The sequence below is a fragment of the Tetrahymena thermophila genome (genome assembly GCF_000189635.1).
Source record: "Tetrahymena thermophila SB210 genomic scaffold scf_8254748, whole genome shotgun sequence".
Taxonomy (NCBI): domain Eukaryota; phylum Ciliophora; class Oligohymenophorea; order Hymenostomatida; family Tetrahymenidae; genus Tetrahymena; species Tetrahymena thermophila.
Window position 1 is genome coordinate 49506 of NW_002476508.1, and position 19446 is coordinate 68951.

At 23.7% G+C, this 19446-nt stretch overlaps 3 protein-coding genes across 3 annotated transcripts; 1 reads left to right on the plus strand and 2 right to left on the minus strand. All coding sequences in view use genetic code 6, as the record gives it.

The window, feature by feature from the left end:
* Positions 1 to 508: 508 nt before the first annotated feature.
* On the plus strand, positions 509 to 1083 carry TTHERM_00705190 (tRNA methyltransferase-like protein; the record flags this gene model as incomplete). The annotated part of the gene is made up of 3 exons (XM_001010948.2): positions 509 to 688; positions 801 to 893; positions 982 to 1083. 3 exons carry the CDS (start codon positions 509 to 511, stop codon positions 1081 to 1083), a joined length of 375 nt encoding a protein of 124 aa, XP_001010948.2.
* A 988-nt stretch (positions 1084 to 2071) lies between these two features.
* Positions 2072 to 15409, minus strand: TTHERM_00705200 (hypothetical protein; the record flags this gene model as incomplete). Its single annotated transcript, XM_001010949.2, has 18 exons — positions 2072 to 2296; positions 2451 to 3016; positions 3109 to 3719; positions 3777 to 4075; positions 4136 to 4489; positions 4807 to 5662; positions 5727 to 5825; positions 6972 to 7059; positions 7110 to 7519; positions 7656 to 8321; positions 8831 to 9222; positions 9438 to 9976; positions 10027 to 10270; positions 10797 to 11605; positions 12142 to 12352; positions 12428 to 12868; positions 13872 to 14493; positions 14823 to 15409. The coding sequence occupies 18 exons, from the start codon at positions 15407 to 15409 to the stop codon at positions 2072 to 2074; spliced, it is 8019 nt and encodes a 2672-aa protein (XP_001010949.2).
* Positions 15410 to 18702: 3293 nt separating this feature from the next.
* On the minus strand, positions 18703 to 19380 carry TTHERM_000705201 (transmembrane protein, putative; the record flags this gene model as incomplete). Its single annotated transcript, XM_012796303.1, has 3 exons — positions 18703 to 18840; positions 18976 to 19065; positions 19123 to 19380. The coding sequence occupies 3 exons, from the start codon at positions 19378 to 19380 to the stop codon at positions 18703 to 18705; spliced, it is 486 nt and encodes a 161-aa protein (XP_012651757.1).
* Between the last annotated feature and the right edge of the window lie 66 nt (positions 19381 to 19446).

Genomic DNA, 19446 nt, shown 5'->3' on the forward strand with positions numbered 1-19446 from the left:
TTACTTAGCGTTAGCTATAGATTGATTGTTTTTTTTGGATTTAATATAACTTTTTTCAATTAATTGTTTATAATACTTTTCTGCTAACAGTATTAATTAATTAGTTAGTTGTAGTTTCTTAATTAATATATTTTTATTAATAAGTGTGCAAATTAATATTTTTCTTTATAATGATTAATAATTGCAAAAAGTTAATCTATCAGGTAAGATATATGGTAAATAAAACACTTCAAACAAATACTTAAGAGGTAGAAAAAAATGTACACTTTAAGGATAAAAATCATTGATTATTATAAAAAAAAAAATCCATATCATATTTAGTCCCTATTTTGATTGAAAGAATTAGCTTTAATTAAAGAGAAAGAAAAGAAATGAATTAATAAATACAATTGCTATAAGTTAAAAAAAAAAATAATTAAATTTATATATTTATAGTAACTCTAAAAATTAGTAAATAACAATTACAAGAAAAAACCAAAGGTTAATAATAGTAGCTACTACTTAGGACATGAGATTGCTTTCCCACAATTTACTCTAGTGCAACGTTAAAAATTGCAAATCAAATAATTTCCCCTTGAAGATTTAGGTCGATAAATCCAACATTATAAATTGCGAATTCCGTAAGGAACCTCTTGTTAAGCTCATTCCTAAATTAGATTGGAATGCCTTAGCTATTACTGTCCATAATGTAATAAATCTCATTTGAATCTAACAATAAAAGCACTTCATTGAAACAAGCTTTCACATTTTTAGATTTAGCCGAATTCATTAAAATATAATTATTATTTATTTAAAACTAGCTTGCTAAGAATAAAGAATTCCCTGAAAAATTTAGCCCTGCTCTCTTAGATGATTAAAAGTTTATGCAAGAATTACACAGAATTTTGATGGAAGTAAAAAATAAATTTTGGTTTTCGTTTTAAAATAAACAATAATTAAGGTTTCTAAAGTCAAACTAACATTTTTTTTGCTGTAAAATAGACTCATATTATTGAAGGTGCTTTAATCTGTGAAGGTTGCAATAAGAGATATCCCATTAAAAATGGTATCCCCAACATGATTTTAAATGATGAAGAAGTTTGAAAGGTGAAGAAAGGAATAAAAATACAAATATATTAAAATATAGGTTCATTTAATTTAATAAGTAGCAAATATCTGGCTGTTTTGGTGCATAAGATAGTCAAACTCTATACATTTTTAGGGATCGCTTTTTAAAATTATAAATAAGTTGTTTAACATTATAAATTAAATTACAAGTATTTTATTTATGTTTCCTCTAAAAATGTATTTAAGTTTGGATTTCTTTCATTCATTCCATCCATAGTTTTACAATCATTTAACATAGTTTTACAATCATTTAACATAATTTTCAGGTCTTTAATAATTATATTAAAATTGCCCTCAAAAAAATATTTTATTTTAAAAAGTAAAGTTAAATTAGTATTTCATACAAAAAATACTGCTTAATTTTAAATTTAGAAAATAGATAGAGATATATGTTAATCTATTAAATTAAAAGACGCTATAAAGGTAGCTAAAGCTAAATTAATTTTCTTTTCAATGATTATTGAATACAATTTCTATAATTTTGTGAAAAATAATTTATTTATTTATTGTATTGCAATGATTAAGCAATAATGTATCTAACTCCATAATTTTTTCAAAAGTTAATATAAATTTGCATATATTACTTCAACTAATTATCCAATAAGCAAATTATTATATTTAATCTAAATATATAAAAGCTAATTATTTAATTATTAATATTAATTAATAATAATAACAAATTTAATCAAATTTCATTCGCACTTTATAAAATAAAAAATTTAACAATTCCTTAAAAAGTTTTTTTACTGATTCCTTCTGTATATTTTTAGTTCAATAATATAATTGCTTACTTTTAGTTCAGTTAAGTGATTTTTAAATTAGATAATAAATATTTCTTTATAATTTATTTAAAAACATTTTTAATTTATATTTTATAGATTAGAGAGGATAAGTTTTTAAAATAAAATTACTAATTTATATTTATAAAAAATTTTAAACAAAAAATATTAATTCATAATTTTCATCATGAAAGTCTTATTATTGGCACACCAACAAATATAACATTATCTGTAGCCAGTCTTTTCTTTGGTACATGTTTTTCAGTTAATTAATTAGCCTCATCTAAAGGTTTTTCTTCTTTCTTAGTATTTGCAGCACCTTTGCCTGCAGGTTAACCTTTTTTGTTATCTTCTTCTTTCTTTATATCAACTGGAACACCATTTCTGTCAACGTATATGACTTATGGCTCCTAATATGGAAAATAAAATTAGAAAATTTAAAATCTTTTATTCAAACTTTTAATTATTTTCTATTTAAAAATGATAAAACTGTTTTTTTATTTTAGAATTTTTAATATAAAAAAGGAATTTTTTCAATTATATTAATTAATCAATTTTTATTACCTTAAATTTAGAAAGTGTTGCAGATATGTAAATTTCATCATTGAGTTGATTTAAAAATGAGTCAACCATTTAAGGAATTAAGTTTGGTTCTACTGCCCATTGTGTTGAAGCAATAGAAGAAATTCCTAAAATGGTAAGGAGAGCTGATGAGTTTATAAGAGATTCATGTAAAGGAGTTTTTTCACCTTCTGGGTCAAGTGAAGAGTATTTTTCTAAAACTGTCTTCTTGGCATTAATTTTATCTATTATAACTACAGCTTTTGTTTGGCATATTTCATTCATATCTATCAATAAACGAGGAGTTAAAATATTCATTAGACCAGGATTACCATAAAAGAGAAGCAAAGAGCCATTAGAGAGATATTTTTACCATTCTCCTATACTTGCTATTCTATTGCAAGAAGAAACACCTTCCCACTTACAATTAGGCAATAAAGTTTTATTTTTTTCAAAAATAGGATCTATTTCATATTTATTATCAGGCTCATCTTTCTTAAACGAGTATGCAACATATTTAAGCTTATCTTTAGCAATTCCATAGCTGTTATTTAGAGTAGGTTAAAATCCTTTTTATTTTATTAATAAAAAAATTAAATTGCTAACTTTTAAAAAATATATTTGGTATTTGAAGATTTTGTTTTGAATTTCATTTTTTTACCTATCGATTTAAGTCTTTTTGAGAGTTAAAGGAGAGAGAAATCTCTAGAAATCGCAGGAATAGATTTAAAAATTGATAGCTGTTCGAATGGTAAGTTAAAGAGAGAAGTGTCAAGTAATAAAACAAGAGATTCTATTCCTGTTTTAGTAGGAGGAAGTGGACTTTCATACTCAAAAAGCTCATCTTTATTAGCACCTTTTTTGGGGGCTGCTTTATTGTCCTTTTTTGGAGGTGCTGCTTGAGCGGGCTTTGCTCCTTTAGCTCCTTTTTCTTGTTACTGTTAGAGCAATTATTGCTATAACTCTTATTCAAGTTAAGCATCTAATTCAGGTGAACTGTTAATTAAAGGACCTATTTCATCAGTAAAGAAAGAACAAAATTCTTCTATTTCTTGTAATATTTGAAGATATTCTTCTTCTTGTTGATTAACAATCGAGGTATAATCTTTTTCTTGAATAATAGGAGTCTTAACTAGAGCTGTTTTTATCAAGTTATATCTTAATTTTAATTTCTATATAGTTTAATGGTCTTCCAGCTTCATCTCCTTTCTTTTTAGCTTAACTTCTAACTTCCTATCTTTGCTGATTCTCAAAAAGCCAAAGTAAAGGAATCTATTTTAAGTAAAATTCATTTGAATTAATCGTAAACAATAAAATCTGTTAAATTACCTTTTGTCATTTGAAAATTGTAAAATTAAATAAGAAGATCCGTTTGGTAATAATTTAGTAATTATTTCAGTGTAGTCTTCAGTCTTGAAAATGTTATCCCATATTTTGAAACCCTAAGTGAGAGACTTAAAGGCTTCTTAATTCAAGTGTCCAGCTTGATTGTAAACGTGCTTTATCAAGCGCTAGTATGAAACAAACTTGTGCTTTCCATACATAGCTTATTTAGCCAAATTAACAACAAATTCAGTATACTAGTAATGCTAGTATTTAGCCAAAAATTCAAAACTTTTATCAGCACCCTAAAAGTTTTTATTTTATAATATTACTAAACATTCTTAAAATGATAAAAAAAATTTTACATGAATACCCAGATTTTCAAGGAATTCTTGGCAGAATTTTTTAACATATGAAGGGGCATTTTTGGATTTTATAGGATCGTCAATTGATTTATATTCATTAATATATAAATTGTTAATAGTGTTCAGACTATCAGAAAGATAATCAATAATTTAAGATTCTGAAGAAGGGCTTTACTCATCATATTCATCTTGTTATTAACTTTAAACAGTATTTGTGTTCTGTTAAAGATCGTTAGGAATATTCCCTTGAGAATTATTTTGCTATTATTAATTTAGAATGCTCTATTAGTCATCTGCTTCTGTTTTATTTTCTTTTATTTACCATATTTCTTGCATTTGTGCCCTATCTTCTGCCTTTTCATAATTAATTAGAAAATATTTAAATTAAATAAAAACAAAATACATAAAAATAATAAAATGCTATTCTATTTTAATATGAGAAGCTCAAACAAACAAACAAACAAAAACTAATGCTTTGTGCTAGTTTGTTTGTTTTGTTTGAGTATAAAGTTATCAAATAAACTTTATCACAAAAGATAAATTAATCAAAGTAGTATTTATTATCTTGAAGTAAACAAGCTAGACAGATAGATAACTTGCTGCTAGAACAAATGAAGAAATTAAAATAAAGAGGTTGGTTGGTAGATAAAACAAAATTAATTTATTTTTACTAAAAGTCTTTTAGCTCTAGCCCACTCAATATTAGCAATTACATAATCATATGAGTCTGTAGGGAATTTGCTTTTAATAGACTCTAAGATTGATATTGTTTTTTCGAATGATTCAAACCTTCTCGAAGTTGGTTAAAGCTCTAATTCGATAATCTTGTTGAGTTTACTAATGTATTCTTTTAACTTTAAATTTTTATCATCACCAGCTCCTTATGATCTGTCTACTCTAGAGGGATTGCTAATTTGATTTTTTTCGTTGATGAGATTTTAAATTAGTCTATTATCTTCCTCTTCTTCTCTTTAGTTATCTTCATCTCTCTTGCGTTTTTTGTCTTCATCTTCCTGAGTTACCAATGCTAAATGTATATCATCATATTTTTTCTTAATTCCTTTTATCAAACCATATTAACAGAATGAAGATGCAAGTTGAACTCTATTCTTGCAATGATAAAAGGTGAGAGGAGTTTATGCATTTTCAGATCTCTTTTCAATAAGAGATGAATATTTAAGGACATTAATCATGTGGAAGTCCATTTCAAACAATTATTGTTGCAGTTTAGATAGCAAGCGGAAGGAAATATTTACTTCATTCATATCAGAAAGATTCAACTTTTCGCACCATGAATAAAGCTTTTCAAAAATATTCAAAAGAATTTTAACTTGAATTAATTTAACACCACCCTTTGCAAATTGTTCTCTAGCACCTTTTAATGCTTTAAAGGCTTCTTTCTCCATCTCATCAGAATATTCTCTTCTCATAAGCTTGAGGTAAACCTTGGCAAGGAGCAAGTATAAAGTACATAATATTTATTCTATTTGCAAGATATTTGATGCCTGGTTTTATTTATCTTTAGCTCTTTATTGTATAAAATTTTATATTTGTAATTTAAAAGAGTTTAATTTAATTTATAAGTAATTACTGTGAAAAAACATCAATCATTCTTTATAGGAAATTCTTAATGTCTTCATATTTATTGAGCTTCTTTAATGTCTTGAAGGTCTCAACTGCGCTCAACTCCCTTTTTATTGTAAATAGATATTATTCAATTTAAAGGTTACAATGAGAAATATTTTTATTGTTTTATGTAACTTGATAATTAAAAATTTGCCTTAAAATTTCTTAGTGATAGAGAAAGTCTTAATTAAATTGTTTAATCTTTATATACAGATTAAAATTACCTTAAAATACTCTTACTTAAAAAATAAGATAGCATCATATTAGGAAATTTCAAAACTAAAAATTGTTTCGAGATTATCATTAAAATTATAAAATTTGTTTAAATATAAGCATTTTTTATTAAGAACATTACATTTAATGAAAACGCTTGCTCAAAAGAATAAATAAATACTCTTGTATTTCATAGTTTAATTTTAAGAATTATTCTTTAATTGCAAAGCATGAAAAATTGTTTATTTTATTTTGATGCTGAGTTAATTTTTAGCAAAATAATATTTTATTATTTTACATTTTTAAAAAAAATCAAATATTTAAATATTTAATTTTGTGAAAATTTCGATCCACTAGGTGTGATTAAAATTGATAAAGTGTACTTAGGTAAGACAGAATAAGTTTTGAACCGGTTATTTATAAATTACTAATTGCAAAATAAAACCAGCGGTGGATAAATTAGTAATTCATAAAAGCAAGCTGAAATTAAAAAAGACAAATCTTGAATAAAAATATAACACACTGTACCTTTTTTTACTATGTAAGCTATTTAAATTAACTTACAAAATATTTTCAGTCAAATTAGTTACTAACTAATTGAAGAATATATCAATTTAATTATTTTAAATGAAAAAAAAAACTTCACTTTTTCAAAAAAATTTAGATATAATTGATTTACTTTAAGTATGTTTGTTTGTTTGATGTTTATTTAAATATCTATATACATACTGTAACAATTTTTTAAATTTCTCCAAAATCATTAAAAAATCAATTTTAGAAGAAAGTACTGAAAATTTTTTTTAATTTCTTCAAAATTTACACTCACTTACATTGCTATTCATTTTAAGGAAAAAATTAAATTTTTTTACTTCGTTAAAAATTACTTTTTTATCTTAGGTTGATTAACAAAAATTTTAAGGCTTACTCATTTCATTTCAGTAAATTGATTGATGAAAATATCGAAGTATTAGAAAAAAAATAATAAATCTTAATTTACCAAACTGCTATTTCTTTTATAAATTTATGGGATTTCATATGATTTTCTAATGATTCAATATACTCTCCTTCCAGATATTGAATAGCGCCTTTTTTTATTTTAAATACTTAGACTAAGTATATTACTATAAGAAATTACCTAAATAAAGATGAATTTCTCCCATAGATTCTTTTTCTGAAAGTACTTTTGCATGCTTGTATGCCTCATTTAGCAAATCTTTAGCTCTTATAAGGTCTCCTATTTAGAATAGCTCTTTTGCCAAATCAATCCATATTTGGTAAGAACTTATTTCCTTTACGAGATTTGGTTTGGGAATAATTTGTTCACTTAGATCAACAGCTTTTTTTGTTGTAGATAAAACTTTTGATGATTCAGTTTTTGCCAAATAGTTTTTCCTTTCATGATCAGTTAACTTTAACTTTTACTAATTTACTGCAGGTATTTTTTCAGCTTCACTGTGGTAGCCTAAAAGATGCAAAAGCTTGACAAATTTCATGTCATAAAGCATTGCTAGGTGTTAATTCCCTATAATTTCTCTTGCAAAAAATCTATCCATTTTTAAAAAAACAAGAAAAATAAATATTTCCCCATAAACAAAAAATGTAAAAAAAAAAGTCATAAATGTTTTCTCTAAATTTTATTGAGTTATTTATTAATGAATATATTTTTTAATAAAATGTCTACCTTTAGAAAACGAGAAGAGGAACATTGTGGATATGAAGGCCAGCAGATTCAAATACATTTATGAGATAGTTAACATATGTGAATGTAACTTCAGCTTTTTCAAAAAGGAATTTACCCATAAATGTATAATCTTCAGAAGTCTTAGCCTTTTCAATGAATTTAGCTGAGAATTCAAGTTTGATCCAATCTTCTACATTTTATGGGAACTAATATTTTGGAAGTGCTGCTTCTTATTGCTCTTATTTAAGTTGATTTGCTGCTCCACCTGGTTATTTCTCATTAGGATTTTACTATTTTATGTTTGCATAGTTTACGGCATTAACTTCAAATTAATTTAATGTGTTGAAAGATATTTCAAATATTTTTATTAAGAAAAGCTTTGCATCTAGACAATATTGAATTTAGGTTTCCTGTTTTGGACTCACTGTAGCTAACATAGCATGTATTCTCATTAAACGTTCAAAGTGAGCACAGTTGAGACATTCAGGATTTGAATCTTCTTCTCTTTAAGTGAAGATGCTTTTACTTTGTTTTGATTTAATGGTTTTTGCAACTCTTATTGAGGCTTTAGACATTCTAGAACTAGCAGAGCCTCTTTTATCCTTCTATTCTATTTTTTTATTCGTCTTTGTAGTGTTTTTACTTGATTTCTTAGAAGCAGATGCTCTATTTAAAAAAAAGTAAGTAAGTAAATAAAAAAGTGTAAGAAAGATATTTTTATATTGCAACAAAATTTTTCTTGAGTGATAAAGAGAGATAAATATGTAGATAGAGTAGGGTGATAGTTTTTGAAATGCATCTATCACCTTTTTATGATATTTGATTAAATATACCCTATTTATTTCTAGTAAAGATATAAATCATTTAATTAAGGGTAGTTTGAAATCAAAAATTAAGGAAGGAAGTAAATAAATATCGTATTTTTTAGGGTAAGAAGCGATTAATATTCTTTAATTACAAAACTTATTTTTCAGATGGGTAGGTAGGTAAGTATTTATAATATTTAGCAATATCATTTTAATCAAAATAAGAAGATATTGAATAAAATATACTTTTGACTACCATTTTAGTGGGAAATTAGTGAAAAATTAACACTTTTAGTAGTCAACACCAAAAAATTTTTATTAAGTGTTTTTATTTTTATTTTTTTTCTTTAGAATCAGTATATATATTACTTGGATTTAGCTTTTGAATTTTTAGACAAGGTTGATTTTTTGTCGAGTCTAGAGAAAATTACTGAACCTTTTTCTTCATAGTCCATCATATCATCTTCTTAGTCATCACCATCATTCTCAATCCCAATAAGAATATCAGCTGCTAATTCTAGCTGTTAAACTACATTTGAGAGGCTTGATGGGAATCTCTCATTGTTATCATTATCTTTTATGGCCATAGCATTATTACTGTTATTATTGTTTTCAGGGTTCCTGAGAAGCCATTCAGCAAATTCAATGTAAACCTCAACAATTTCCTATGAGTTCTCTTTTTTCAAAATTTCAATTGCCTTGCTATAAGCATTGTATTGTTTGTAAATAGCATTAGAAGCTCTAGCCAATCTAATCCAAACCTTTAATTTAAATAAAATTTTTCATTGAAATTTTGTAATCAAAATGAGAAAAATTTTTTGATATTTAAAATAAACAATAAAAACTTAAGAAAATAAAACTAATTTTAAATTATTTTTTTAATTTATAAAACTATCTTAACAGATTATTAAACATTCATCATATTGTTTAGCTTTTATAAATTAGAAATTAATTTTTGTTCATTTATAATACTTACTTTTGATTGTAATGATGCATCTGCTTCTTTCATGTTTGAGATAGCTTATAGCTCATTTTTACCTTGCTTACTCATAAAAATCATTTTAGCTTCCCACACTGGTTTTTGCATAGACTTTGGTATTAACTCAAATACCATATCTGCAACATTCTCACCCAAATGATACTCTTCATTTTCTAGTGCTGCCCTGAATAGAAGTTAGCTCAATAAAAGTATTAAATCAGGCTCACTTTTTTCTTTGCAACTTTTAAGATAAAAAATAGTTGAAAAAATGGGCTTAATCAAAGCTTTTCTATTCAAAGCTGAGTCCTATAGCTTTGCACAAATATTCCAAACTAATTTAGAAGCATCTAAGACCAATGAATTGATACCAGCCTTCAAACCTTTATTTGCTCCTTCTACTGCATGTTTGAGAGCATGGAATAAAAGCTATTCTTAGCTCTTTTATTCTTGAGTTTCAGGATTAAGCATTCTGAGTAAGTTTTCACTATACAAATACTCTGCTAAACTGTACCATCTCAATCTACTTGAAGGAATTCCTTTTTATTGTAAATTTTTACTTTAATTTTGTTAAATTTTAGTTGTATACCTTAAAGATCAGTGTTAGGGTTTAGCAAAGATAAAGAATTTTCAACACAACGTAAGCTATATTTAAGCATAGTTATACTTTCTTCATTTAAAGAGAGCCTTGCCAATCTTGCCCATAATTCAGCATGCAGTTCAAGTTCTGTTTCATCGTTTTCTTTTGCCTACCAAGTTCTAAGTGTTTCAAAACATTTTTTAATTAAATCTTAACTAGTTTAGCTGTTTGTACTATTAGTGATAATTTCTAGCTATTTTATAAAAAAAATATTTAGAATAAAATTAATCAATCAATATTTATTTAAAATCTCTAAAATTAAATGTTATAAAATCTCTAAAATTAATTGTTATAAAATATAAATTTTTACTCTAATAGATTTTCATTTATATTAAAATCAAATATCCACAATAACCACTTTAAAAAGATTTTAAATAACTAAAAAATAATTATTTTTATTATGAAAGCCTGTTTGTTGGTAGTAAAGATCTTAATTTTTTGGTTTTTAAGCTAGAATTATTTTTAAATATTTGAGGAATTTATTTATAAGATAACAATTAATATATTTGAAGTTTATTGGTGAAAAAAAATTATAAATTAATGCTAAAAATTTAGAAAAAAATTTTTGTTTAGTTTATAATGAATCAATCAATTAAATTAAAGTATTAAATTAAATTGGTTAAATGCTTCTCCTTTGCAAATAAATAAACATTTACTAACTTATCATTTGATTAAAATCTCAAGAATTAGTTTAGAAATAACAATTTAATTGAATTTACCTGTGAAACTACTTCGAATAGCACGTGTTCAGTAGAAGTACCAGTTTGCTATTCTGCAGCTCCTCCCTTTACTGCTTTTCCTCCTTTTTCTGGTGCTTTATTACCTCCTTTTTGTGCTCCTGCAACTCTTGCCTTAATAGAATTGATAAGTTTTCTTGTGTGAGATCCTAGAGGTAGTTAGAGCAAGGCTTCGCAAACACGCATGACTTCTTCATATTCTTTTTTACCTTCCATTAATCTAGCATAAACTAAACCGATGTTGGCATTAACTTAAATTTTGGTGTCTCTGTCATAGTCAATGATTTATTTTTTTTCAAGCTCTTTAAAAGAAACTTTCATTGTTTCAAAGAACTTTTTAAGCAGAGTAGAAATTGAACTCAGTAACTTTGAGTCGAATATTGGATTTCTAAAAATAGATAAAAAGTTGTTCCAAATATATATAGCTCCGTTGAAGACAAGCCAGCTTTAGTTAATGCTATCAGCTAATTCAAGACCTTTTAGGAAGTAAGCCACTAGATTTTCCTTTTTTTCAAGTACTTCTTTTTTCTTTTCAGCAGAAAGTTCTTCTTAAACATTTTCATTTTCTTCTTCTGCTTCAATTCTTTCAGGGTCTGCAAAAGCAATAACAAAATTATCTTTAATTAGTTCATCGATAGTAATTTATGCCATCATGTAATAACATTAGACTTAAGCGAGAATCATTTCCTCCGAATTACTAATTTCCCATGTATTGGCAACAACAAACTCACATGCCTTAATAGCGAGATCATCTTACTCCCAGTCAAAAGCCATCTAAGCGATATCAGCCGCTTTAATTTTTTAAATAGAAAATTATAGAAACTTAAAATAAATAATATAGAAAATAATAATTTTTAAATGAAGAAAAAAATATATTTAACAAATAAAGACTTTGAGCAGAAAAAAAATAATCATCTTAAATTAAGAAAGTTGTGATTAAAATATTTTTATTTATTTGAGCCATAAAGTTTTTATTTTTAGCAAATTATTTCTTTGACTATCATTCTATATCAAAAACAAAAAGCAATCAAAATTTATTTTTTTGAAAACTTTTTTGTTGTGTAAAGTAAAAGTTAATAAAAAATATATAGGTTAATTAATCGATATGCAAAAGTGTGCATTCAAGTTTATAAAGTGATAAGAATTTTTTAAGCATTTCTTTTCTTTGATAATAATTAATTAATTAATCCTTATAATTGATTTGCTAGAAAAACAAAAATTCTATAACTCTTTAAAAAATGTAATTTCAAGAATTTTATCAAAAGAATTTGAATTGAAATAAATTAAAATGAAATGAAATCAAATCAAATCAAAAAAATTAAGTTACCAAGTAATTTTTTTTATTTATATTGATAGAGATTGTCCTATTTGTGTTTTAATTTTTCTTTGTTAATTTCTTCTTCAACCAAATCTCTCTTTTCGTCTAGCACATACTCTTTTTCTTCTAAATTAACTAGACTTCCCAAACATTTTTATAATATGTCGATTTTAGTGTTTTCTTGTTTCTGGTTCATAGCATTTTCTAAATCTAATATAACCTTTTAACCAATAAAATAATATTATTGAAAAAAATCAAAATTATTAAAAAAGCTTTTAAAGATAAAAAATATTACTTTTTCTACAACAGTTTTAGCTTCGGCATTTTAATTTGATTTTAAATTAATTTTGTCTTAAAGACTTTTTAAATATCTTTCGTAGGGTCTTTGATACAAACTTTTATCTTAATCTTCTTTGACTAAATTCTTGACTTTTGCAAGTGGTATCGAGTAGTCAAGCTGCAAAGCTTTACGAATATGAACTCCTGCATTAAGTGTGTTTTCTTCAGCCAATTCGCTTTTAGCTAGTTCAAGATGAAAATTCACACGCAAGGCATGATCATTACTTTATATTTTTTCCAAATATTCACAAGCTATAGTGAATGCCTTAACAACGTGTTATCTATATGTTGCATTCAAAAAAGGTAAACTAATATTCCAGATTAACACAGCACCATCGTATACTAAATCTGAATCTAAATACCTTGAGTTTTTGTTATTTCCTATTGCCTACATAGCCTTTAAAATAAATATTTTTGATATAAAATTACTTCAATAATAAATTTTTCATTAAAATTAATGTATTTAACTTAAAAATAAGCTATTTCATTTAATATACTTTCATCTAAATAAACCCAAAAATATCTGCCTTCTGATTATGAATATTAGCTAATTAAACATGATCAATAAAATTGATAGATTGACTCAAATGATTTTGCTCTTTGAAATTTTAAAATTCAAAAAAGGTACCATCAATATTAGCTTTTTCAACTTAAAAATAAACTATTTCATCTGAATTAATATAATTTCATTTAAAAAACCTAAAAAATTTTAGACTTAAGAAATTTGGGATGTTAGGAAAAATAAAGAGATTTATTGATTTATGTTGTGTTTGCTCTTAGAAGTTTTAAAATTCAATAAAGGCACTAATAAAATTAGTAGTGCATTCAATTTAAAAAAAATTTATTTCATATGTAAATATTTCCATATATAAAAACCTAAATGAATTTTATTGGGAATGTTAGTTATCTAACTGGTCTAACACTATATACGTTGACTGATGTGATTCTGATGTTTGAGTTTTTGAAATTTTTAACATAAACGGGTAAGTTCGGAAAGTTAAATTTTATCATTGTAAGTATTTTTGAGTCGATGTTATAAACTGTTTAATTATTTTTATTTGCGGCTATAATTTTTCCCCTTCTAATATTTTAATCAAAAGTATTCGTATTATGCAGTAGTGTAAACAATTTTTTTTCTTTTCTAATAAATTAAAACACAAATTGAAAAACTGCCATCAATTCATTATTTAATTATAATTAAATAACGAAAAAATTCTATTTGTATTTTACATGCATACTTGTTTGTTTGTTTATTTATTTTATTTACTTATAAATGAAGGAAGAAAGGAAGGAAGGAAAGAATAAATAAAATAGTAGTTAATAAAAAAATTATATTTAACAATAAATATTTTTCAGAATTTAAATGTTCGTTCAAAATTAAAAAATAATCAATTAATTACCTTTTCAAGTATTTTTAATGCCTCTATTCTTCTATCAACTTCTTACATTTTTATTTATACTTAATTTAATCTCATACCAGTTTTATTATCAATTAGAGGTCCTGCTTTTTTAATACGTAATTCAGCTTTGTTGTACTCTTACAGAACTTGCACGGGCTAGCGGACACGACTTAAAAATGAAGTAATTGAATCAGCTATATTAATTAAATTGTGATGCAAAGCTATTCTACCTGCTTCAGCAAGTCTTTCTAAAATAATTGGAGCAAGTTTGTTAGTCTATGCCATTTCATTACCAGGTAGAATTGAACTACTCATAGAATTAATCACATTTATAAGTTCTTTTTCTATTTGGGCTTCTAAAATTAGTCCTGATTTCATCATTTATAAAGTTAATAGCAGCTTCCAACCTCTGTCATCTTCTTTATTTGACTCTATTTCTTTTTTAATGTTACCTAATTAGGCAGGATTTTCTTTACAAAGATGGATCCTCAGTCTCAAAAGTTAATCTTGAAAATTGCAAGGTCCCTTCTTTTTAGTATTTTCCCATAACCTATCCAAAACCTTAATTGCTTCTTATTTCTAGTCGCTATCATATAAACACTAAAAGAGGATCCAAGTATATCTATAAATAAATAAATATATTTATTTATTTATTTTATAAAATCAAAAGAAATAGATAAACAATTTTTAAATTAAATTCTAAGTCAGCAAATTAAAATATTTTTTTAATTTTTTAGCGCTTTTTGCATATCTTTTTGTGAATTTATCTATCGCTCATTTTAATTATTTAAATAAATATAACTTCTTTTTATAAGATTCAGTGAATTAAAAGATTTAACAAATATGAAATTCCAAATAATGCCATATGTTTAAAAGAATATATCATTTGCTCTATTATAATTGACTGATAATTGAAGTGATAAGAATTATTATTTAAAATGAGTGATTTACCTACAACGCCAATTATAATCAGGTTCATCTACATCGTCAAATAATTAATCTAGAGTTTTAACTACATCTGTAAAATATTTAGACCAATTTTATTTAATCATAAAGCGAATTATGTTATAAACGCAAACTGAAGCATTGTAGATTAGAAACGAATATTTATTTTTATCTGAATTTTTAATAATTTCAAGTGCTTCATTTACATAGCCTAGAGATTTTTAAAGATTTGTTATCATTTCCTCTCCCTTTAATAATTCTTAATGTCCATTTAAAGCGATAAGCCTAGCCTTAACTAGAAGAGCTCTAATATACATTTAACCTTTTGATTTATTTCTTTAGAAGAAAAGGTCTATGTAATATTCGCTAAGTTTCTCATGACCTATAATTGTAATTGCAGTTTCTGCAAAATTGATGATTGTATCATAAGACAAGTTTATAAATGAATCACGAATGTTTTGCTTAATGAGTTTGTCTGCCTATTCTATACACTATATGCTCTTTTCTATTGAATCTTCTTAGTCTTTTTTATTTCTATAATAGACAGCTTCGCTAAGTAAATTGTTTATTTCTATTTCTATGCTATGAGACATCTTATATTACCTATTTATTTATTTGTGGATTATGCTGTAATATATAATGATGATCCTTAATTGTATAATATAATCAACTAGCCTTTTTATCTAATTAATTTGAAATAATCTAAAGTTCTTTTTTGATATCAATAAAATTCAAAATAAACAAACAAACAAACAAACAAACAAACAAACAAAAAAGCATACACTTTTATCTTTGATTAATCTTTAAAACAATAAATTAAATTAATTTAAATTAAGCTATTATAAAATAATAAATTTAAATATCCAATTTTATTAATCAAATTAACAAACTTTCAAAACAAAAAACTTTATGCTTTTAAATAAAATTATTATTTTAAATAAAAAGATTTATTTTTTTTTTATGTTCTCCCATTTTTAAACAATTAAATCTCAACAGAAAACAGACAAATTAAGAATCAATTAATCAAAAAAAGAAACAAATACTTTTAAAAATTAGAGTTAACATTATTTTTTTATTTCTTTATCTATGAAATCATATCAATATGTAAAGCAAAATGGTTTTATTTTTTTCTTAAATAATTAAATGATAAAATAAATATTTTTTATTGCTTAAAAAATACTAAAAATTTAATTTATCAAAAATATTTGATTTATAAAATTTTTTTTGATTAAGTAAAAATATCTTTATCCTAATTTCATTAAAATTAAAAAATTTGTAATGAAATTATTAATTAAACTTGTTATATTATTTTTAGGAGAAATTTTTACACATTTCAATAAGTTGTAATTAACTCTTTGTCTTCTTTAATAAATTATACATGAAAAATTTTAAAAACATTTTATAAGAGAAAAATAAAAGCCTTTAATTAATCAATAATTTGATACTGATGAAATTTTTTTCATCAAAAATTATAATTGAAAATAAAGATTGGGAGTTGATATTAAAAATAGAAATGGTTTACTTTGAATTTGAATTTGTTACAAATGTAATTGTAAATAATATTTCTTTTAAAAAAGGAGTAATTGCAATTTTATAAAATCTAAATTACATAATTGAATTAACTTTAAATAAATAATGATTGTCTTTTTTTCAAATTCTTCAAAATCAAGATCTCGAAAAAAATAAACCACTAAATAACTACCTCAATCAATAACTCACTTGATTTTAATTAAAATAAAAATTTTTTATTTAAAGAATATTAGTGTAAATAATAGATATTTGATGGTAATAACTAGATGTTAAATAAATTTTTAGTGGGAAGAGAAAACTCTTTTATTAAAGTGAGTAAAGTTTTGATTTTGCCTGATTAAACAATTACAAGAATAAAAAAAAAACAGTATCACAGTATGTATTTGAGTGGATTAAATTTTTCAATTACTATGACAAATTAATTAGACTTTAGAATGTTTTGCAGTATTTTTAATGAATTTATGTATTATGACGTGTTGACGATTAAAAAATCTTTTTATGCTTTTATTATTATATGTTTATTTGTACATTATAAATTTTGAACATATAAAATAATACGTAATTGATTCTATACTTTTTAAAAGGTTAGAATCTATAATAGGCAAGTAGTATTTAAAAGTAGTGTTTTTGAGTATTATTTTATTTATGTATATTTTTTTTTTGTGTAAATTAAATTTTTAGATTATTCGACTTGGTTTGTTTGATTTCAAGAAAGAAATATTTCAATAAAATGTGTTTTTATTTTTTTCTGAGGTTGATTTTTGATTAATTATTTGATGCTGCTTGTTTCTAGTAAATTTTGAATTTAAATGATTAAAATATAATATCTTTAATGACTATTTTGTTAAATTCATTTGATCCAAATGACTTCGTTTGCAAATACGATATATTCTATGTTGGGTAAAAGTGTTCGATCAGTCATGAAAAAACGAAACAAAAAAGTGAAAATGTGTGCTTAGGTATTTTGAGCAAAGATATGCCTTACAAAACTATAACCAGAAATAGACAATTTAATTTACTGTATTTACATACTTTAAATTGTTTTTCAATTTTTTACAATATTAATAAATAAAAAATATAACTTTGTTGATGATAGAGACAACTTTTATTTGTATTAAACTGATTTTACTCCCTAAAATGTATTATATAAGCTGTGTAAATAGAATAGGATATGAAACACTCAAACACCTATTAATGAAGCCATAGAGACTTAATAAATATTTTTTTTTATGAAATATTTACATAGCAATATAAATCAAATATAGGTGGTAGTGTTTGTTAGATGTTAAGCTATTTATTTATTCATTAAGTGAATACTTAAGTTTTCAATACTTTCTAATAGCTTTAAGCATATTAAATGCTTATGAAATTTTTTATTTTTGGTTACAAAATTTTATGCTATCATGTGAAATAGCTTATAAAAACAATTGAATCTCTAATTTAATTTGAGTGAGTGAGTGTATTTATTTCTCCTGTTTAGTAAATTTAATCCAATTTTCAATACTTAATTTTATATTAGTAAATAAACCAAGGGAGGGTAAAAAATTTTTATTATTGTAACTCATAAAAAAACTGAATGTAAGAAAATAAAGATTAAAGAAAGTGAAAGAAAATGCCAAAAGGTTAACAAATCTGATAGTGTTGAACTTTTAGTTAAAAAAAAAATGATATTCAACTAGCATTATTTTAATTAATTTTAATAAATTAAGCAAATTTTATGGAAATTTAGCTGCTTTTTTTTACTTTTGAGGACAAGGAAAAAGATATCAAATGAAAAATTTAATACAAGAAAATTTTATTTATTTTTTAATATTTGAGCAAATTTAAGTTTTAAGGAATAAATAAATTAATTAAATTAAAAATGGGAGTGTCATAAAATTTTTGATTATAAATTTATGGATAAGATAATCATTAAAGTGATGTAACTATTATATTTTTAGGGTTAAAAAAAATTTATTTCATATAACTATTAATTGATTAATATATATGCTAAATTTTGATCTTCTTTGATTTATCCTTCTTCAAATTAATCAAATATAAATAAAATAATTGCTTGAGAAGACAACTAATTAATTTATTTATTTAAAAGTATCTTTTCGAAAATATATTTTAATGGAGCTATAAAGCTGATAAGATTTGGATCGAACAGAACTATGTTAAAATTGAATATGTCTTAATATAAAAATTTTTATATATCTAAAGATAAAGCAAGTGTAACATATTTTTGCTTTAATTTAGATGTAGAGTAATTTTATTAAATTACGCATACAAAATCAATCAATAAAATACTTTTGAAATGATAGATATAAATATCTATTTATCAACTTAAATTAAAGATGAATAAAATATATAAACATCATTTACATATGCATATGTTAATATATATTTAGAATTAAGATTAAATCTTTCTTTTTTCTTCTTCTTCTTTCTCTTTTATGTATAGATAGCTTAACTAATTCATTCCTAAGCATTTTAACTCTCCTTCCAAATAGTTCTATAAAATGTTTAAAAAATAAAAAAGACACAATAATTTATTTTTTTAACTTTGATATAAAATTAAATATTCTAGCTCATAAAATAGATACATAAAAGTAAATCAGTAAATTTGTATTGTAGGATTTAAATTTACCTTTAATTCAGCCGTTCTCTTTATTTAAATTATAGCATCAATTTAATTTGCATCAAGCACTTAAATATCACGAATACTGCTTGAAACTAACTAATAAAAGATATTTATTTATTAAGTTATCAAGTCTATCTCTATAAAATTAATTACCCTTATTTTTTATTGAACTGTCAAAATTAAATAAAAAGGATAAAATCTTATAACATTATTCATTCCTTCAATCATTCTTTTATATTAAAATTAACACGCCTTATGAGTTTTACATAAAAAATCAAAAAATATAAACCCGCGTTAGAAATTATATTATTATTTGTTTGTTTCTGCTTATAATCGTATTCCGAAATATAATAAAATCATAATAAACATCATAATAAGCTTTTACATTTCTAACATTTATAAATAAAACATACAAATATCTCAACTAAAGCTAGAACTTCTTACTCTCAAGAATTTAATTTGATTCTATAAGAAATT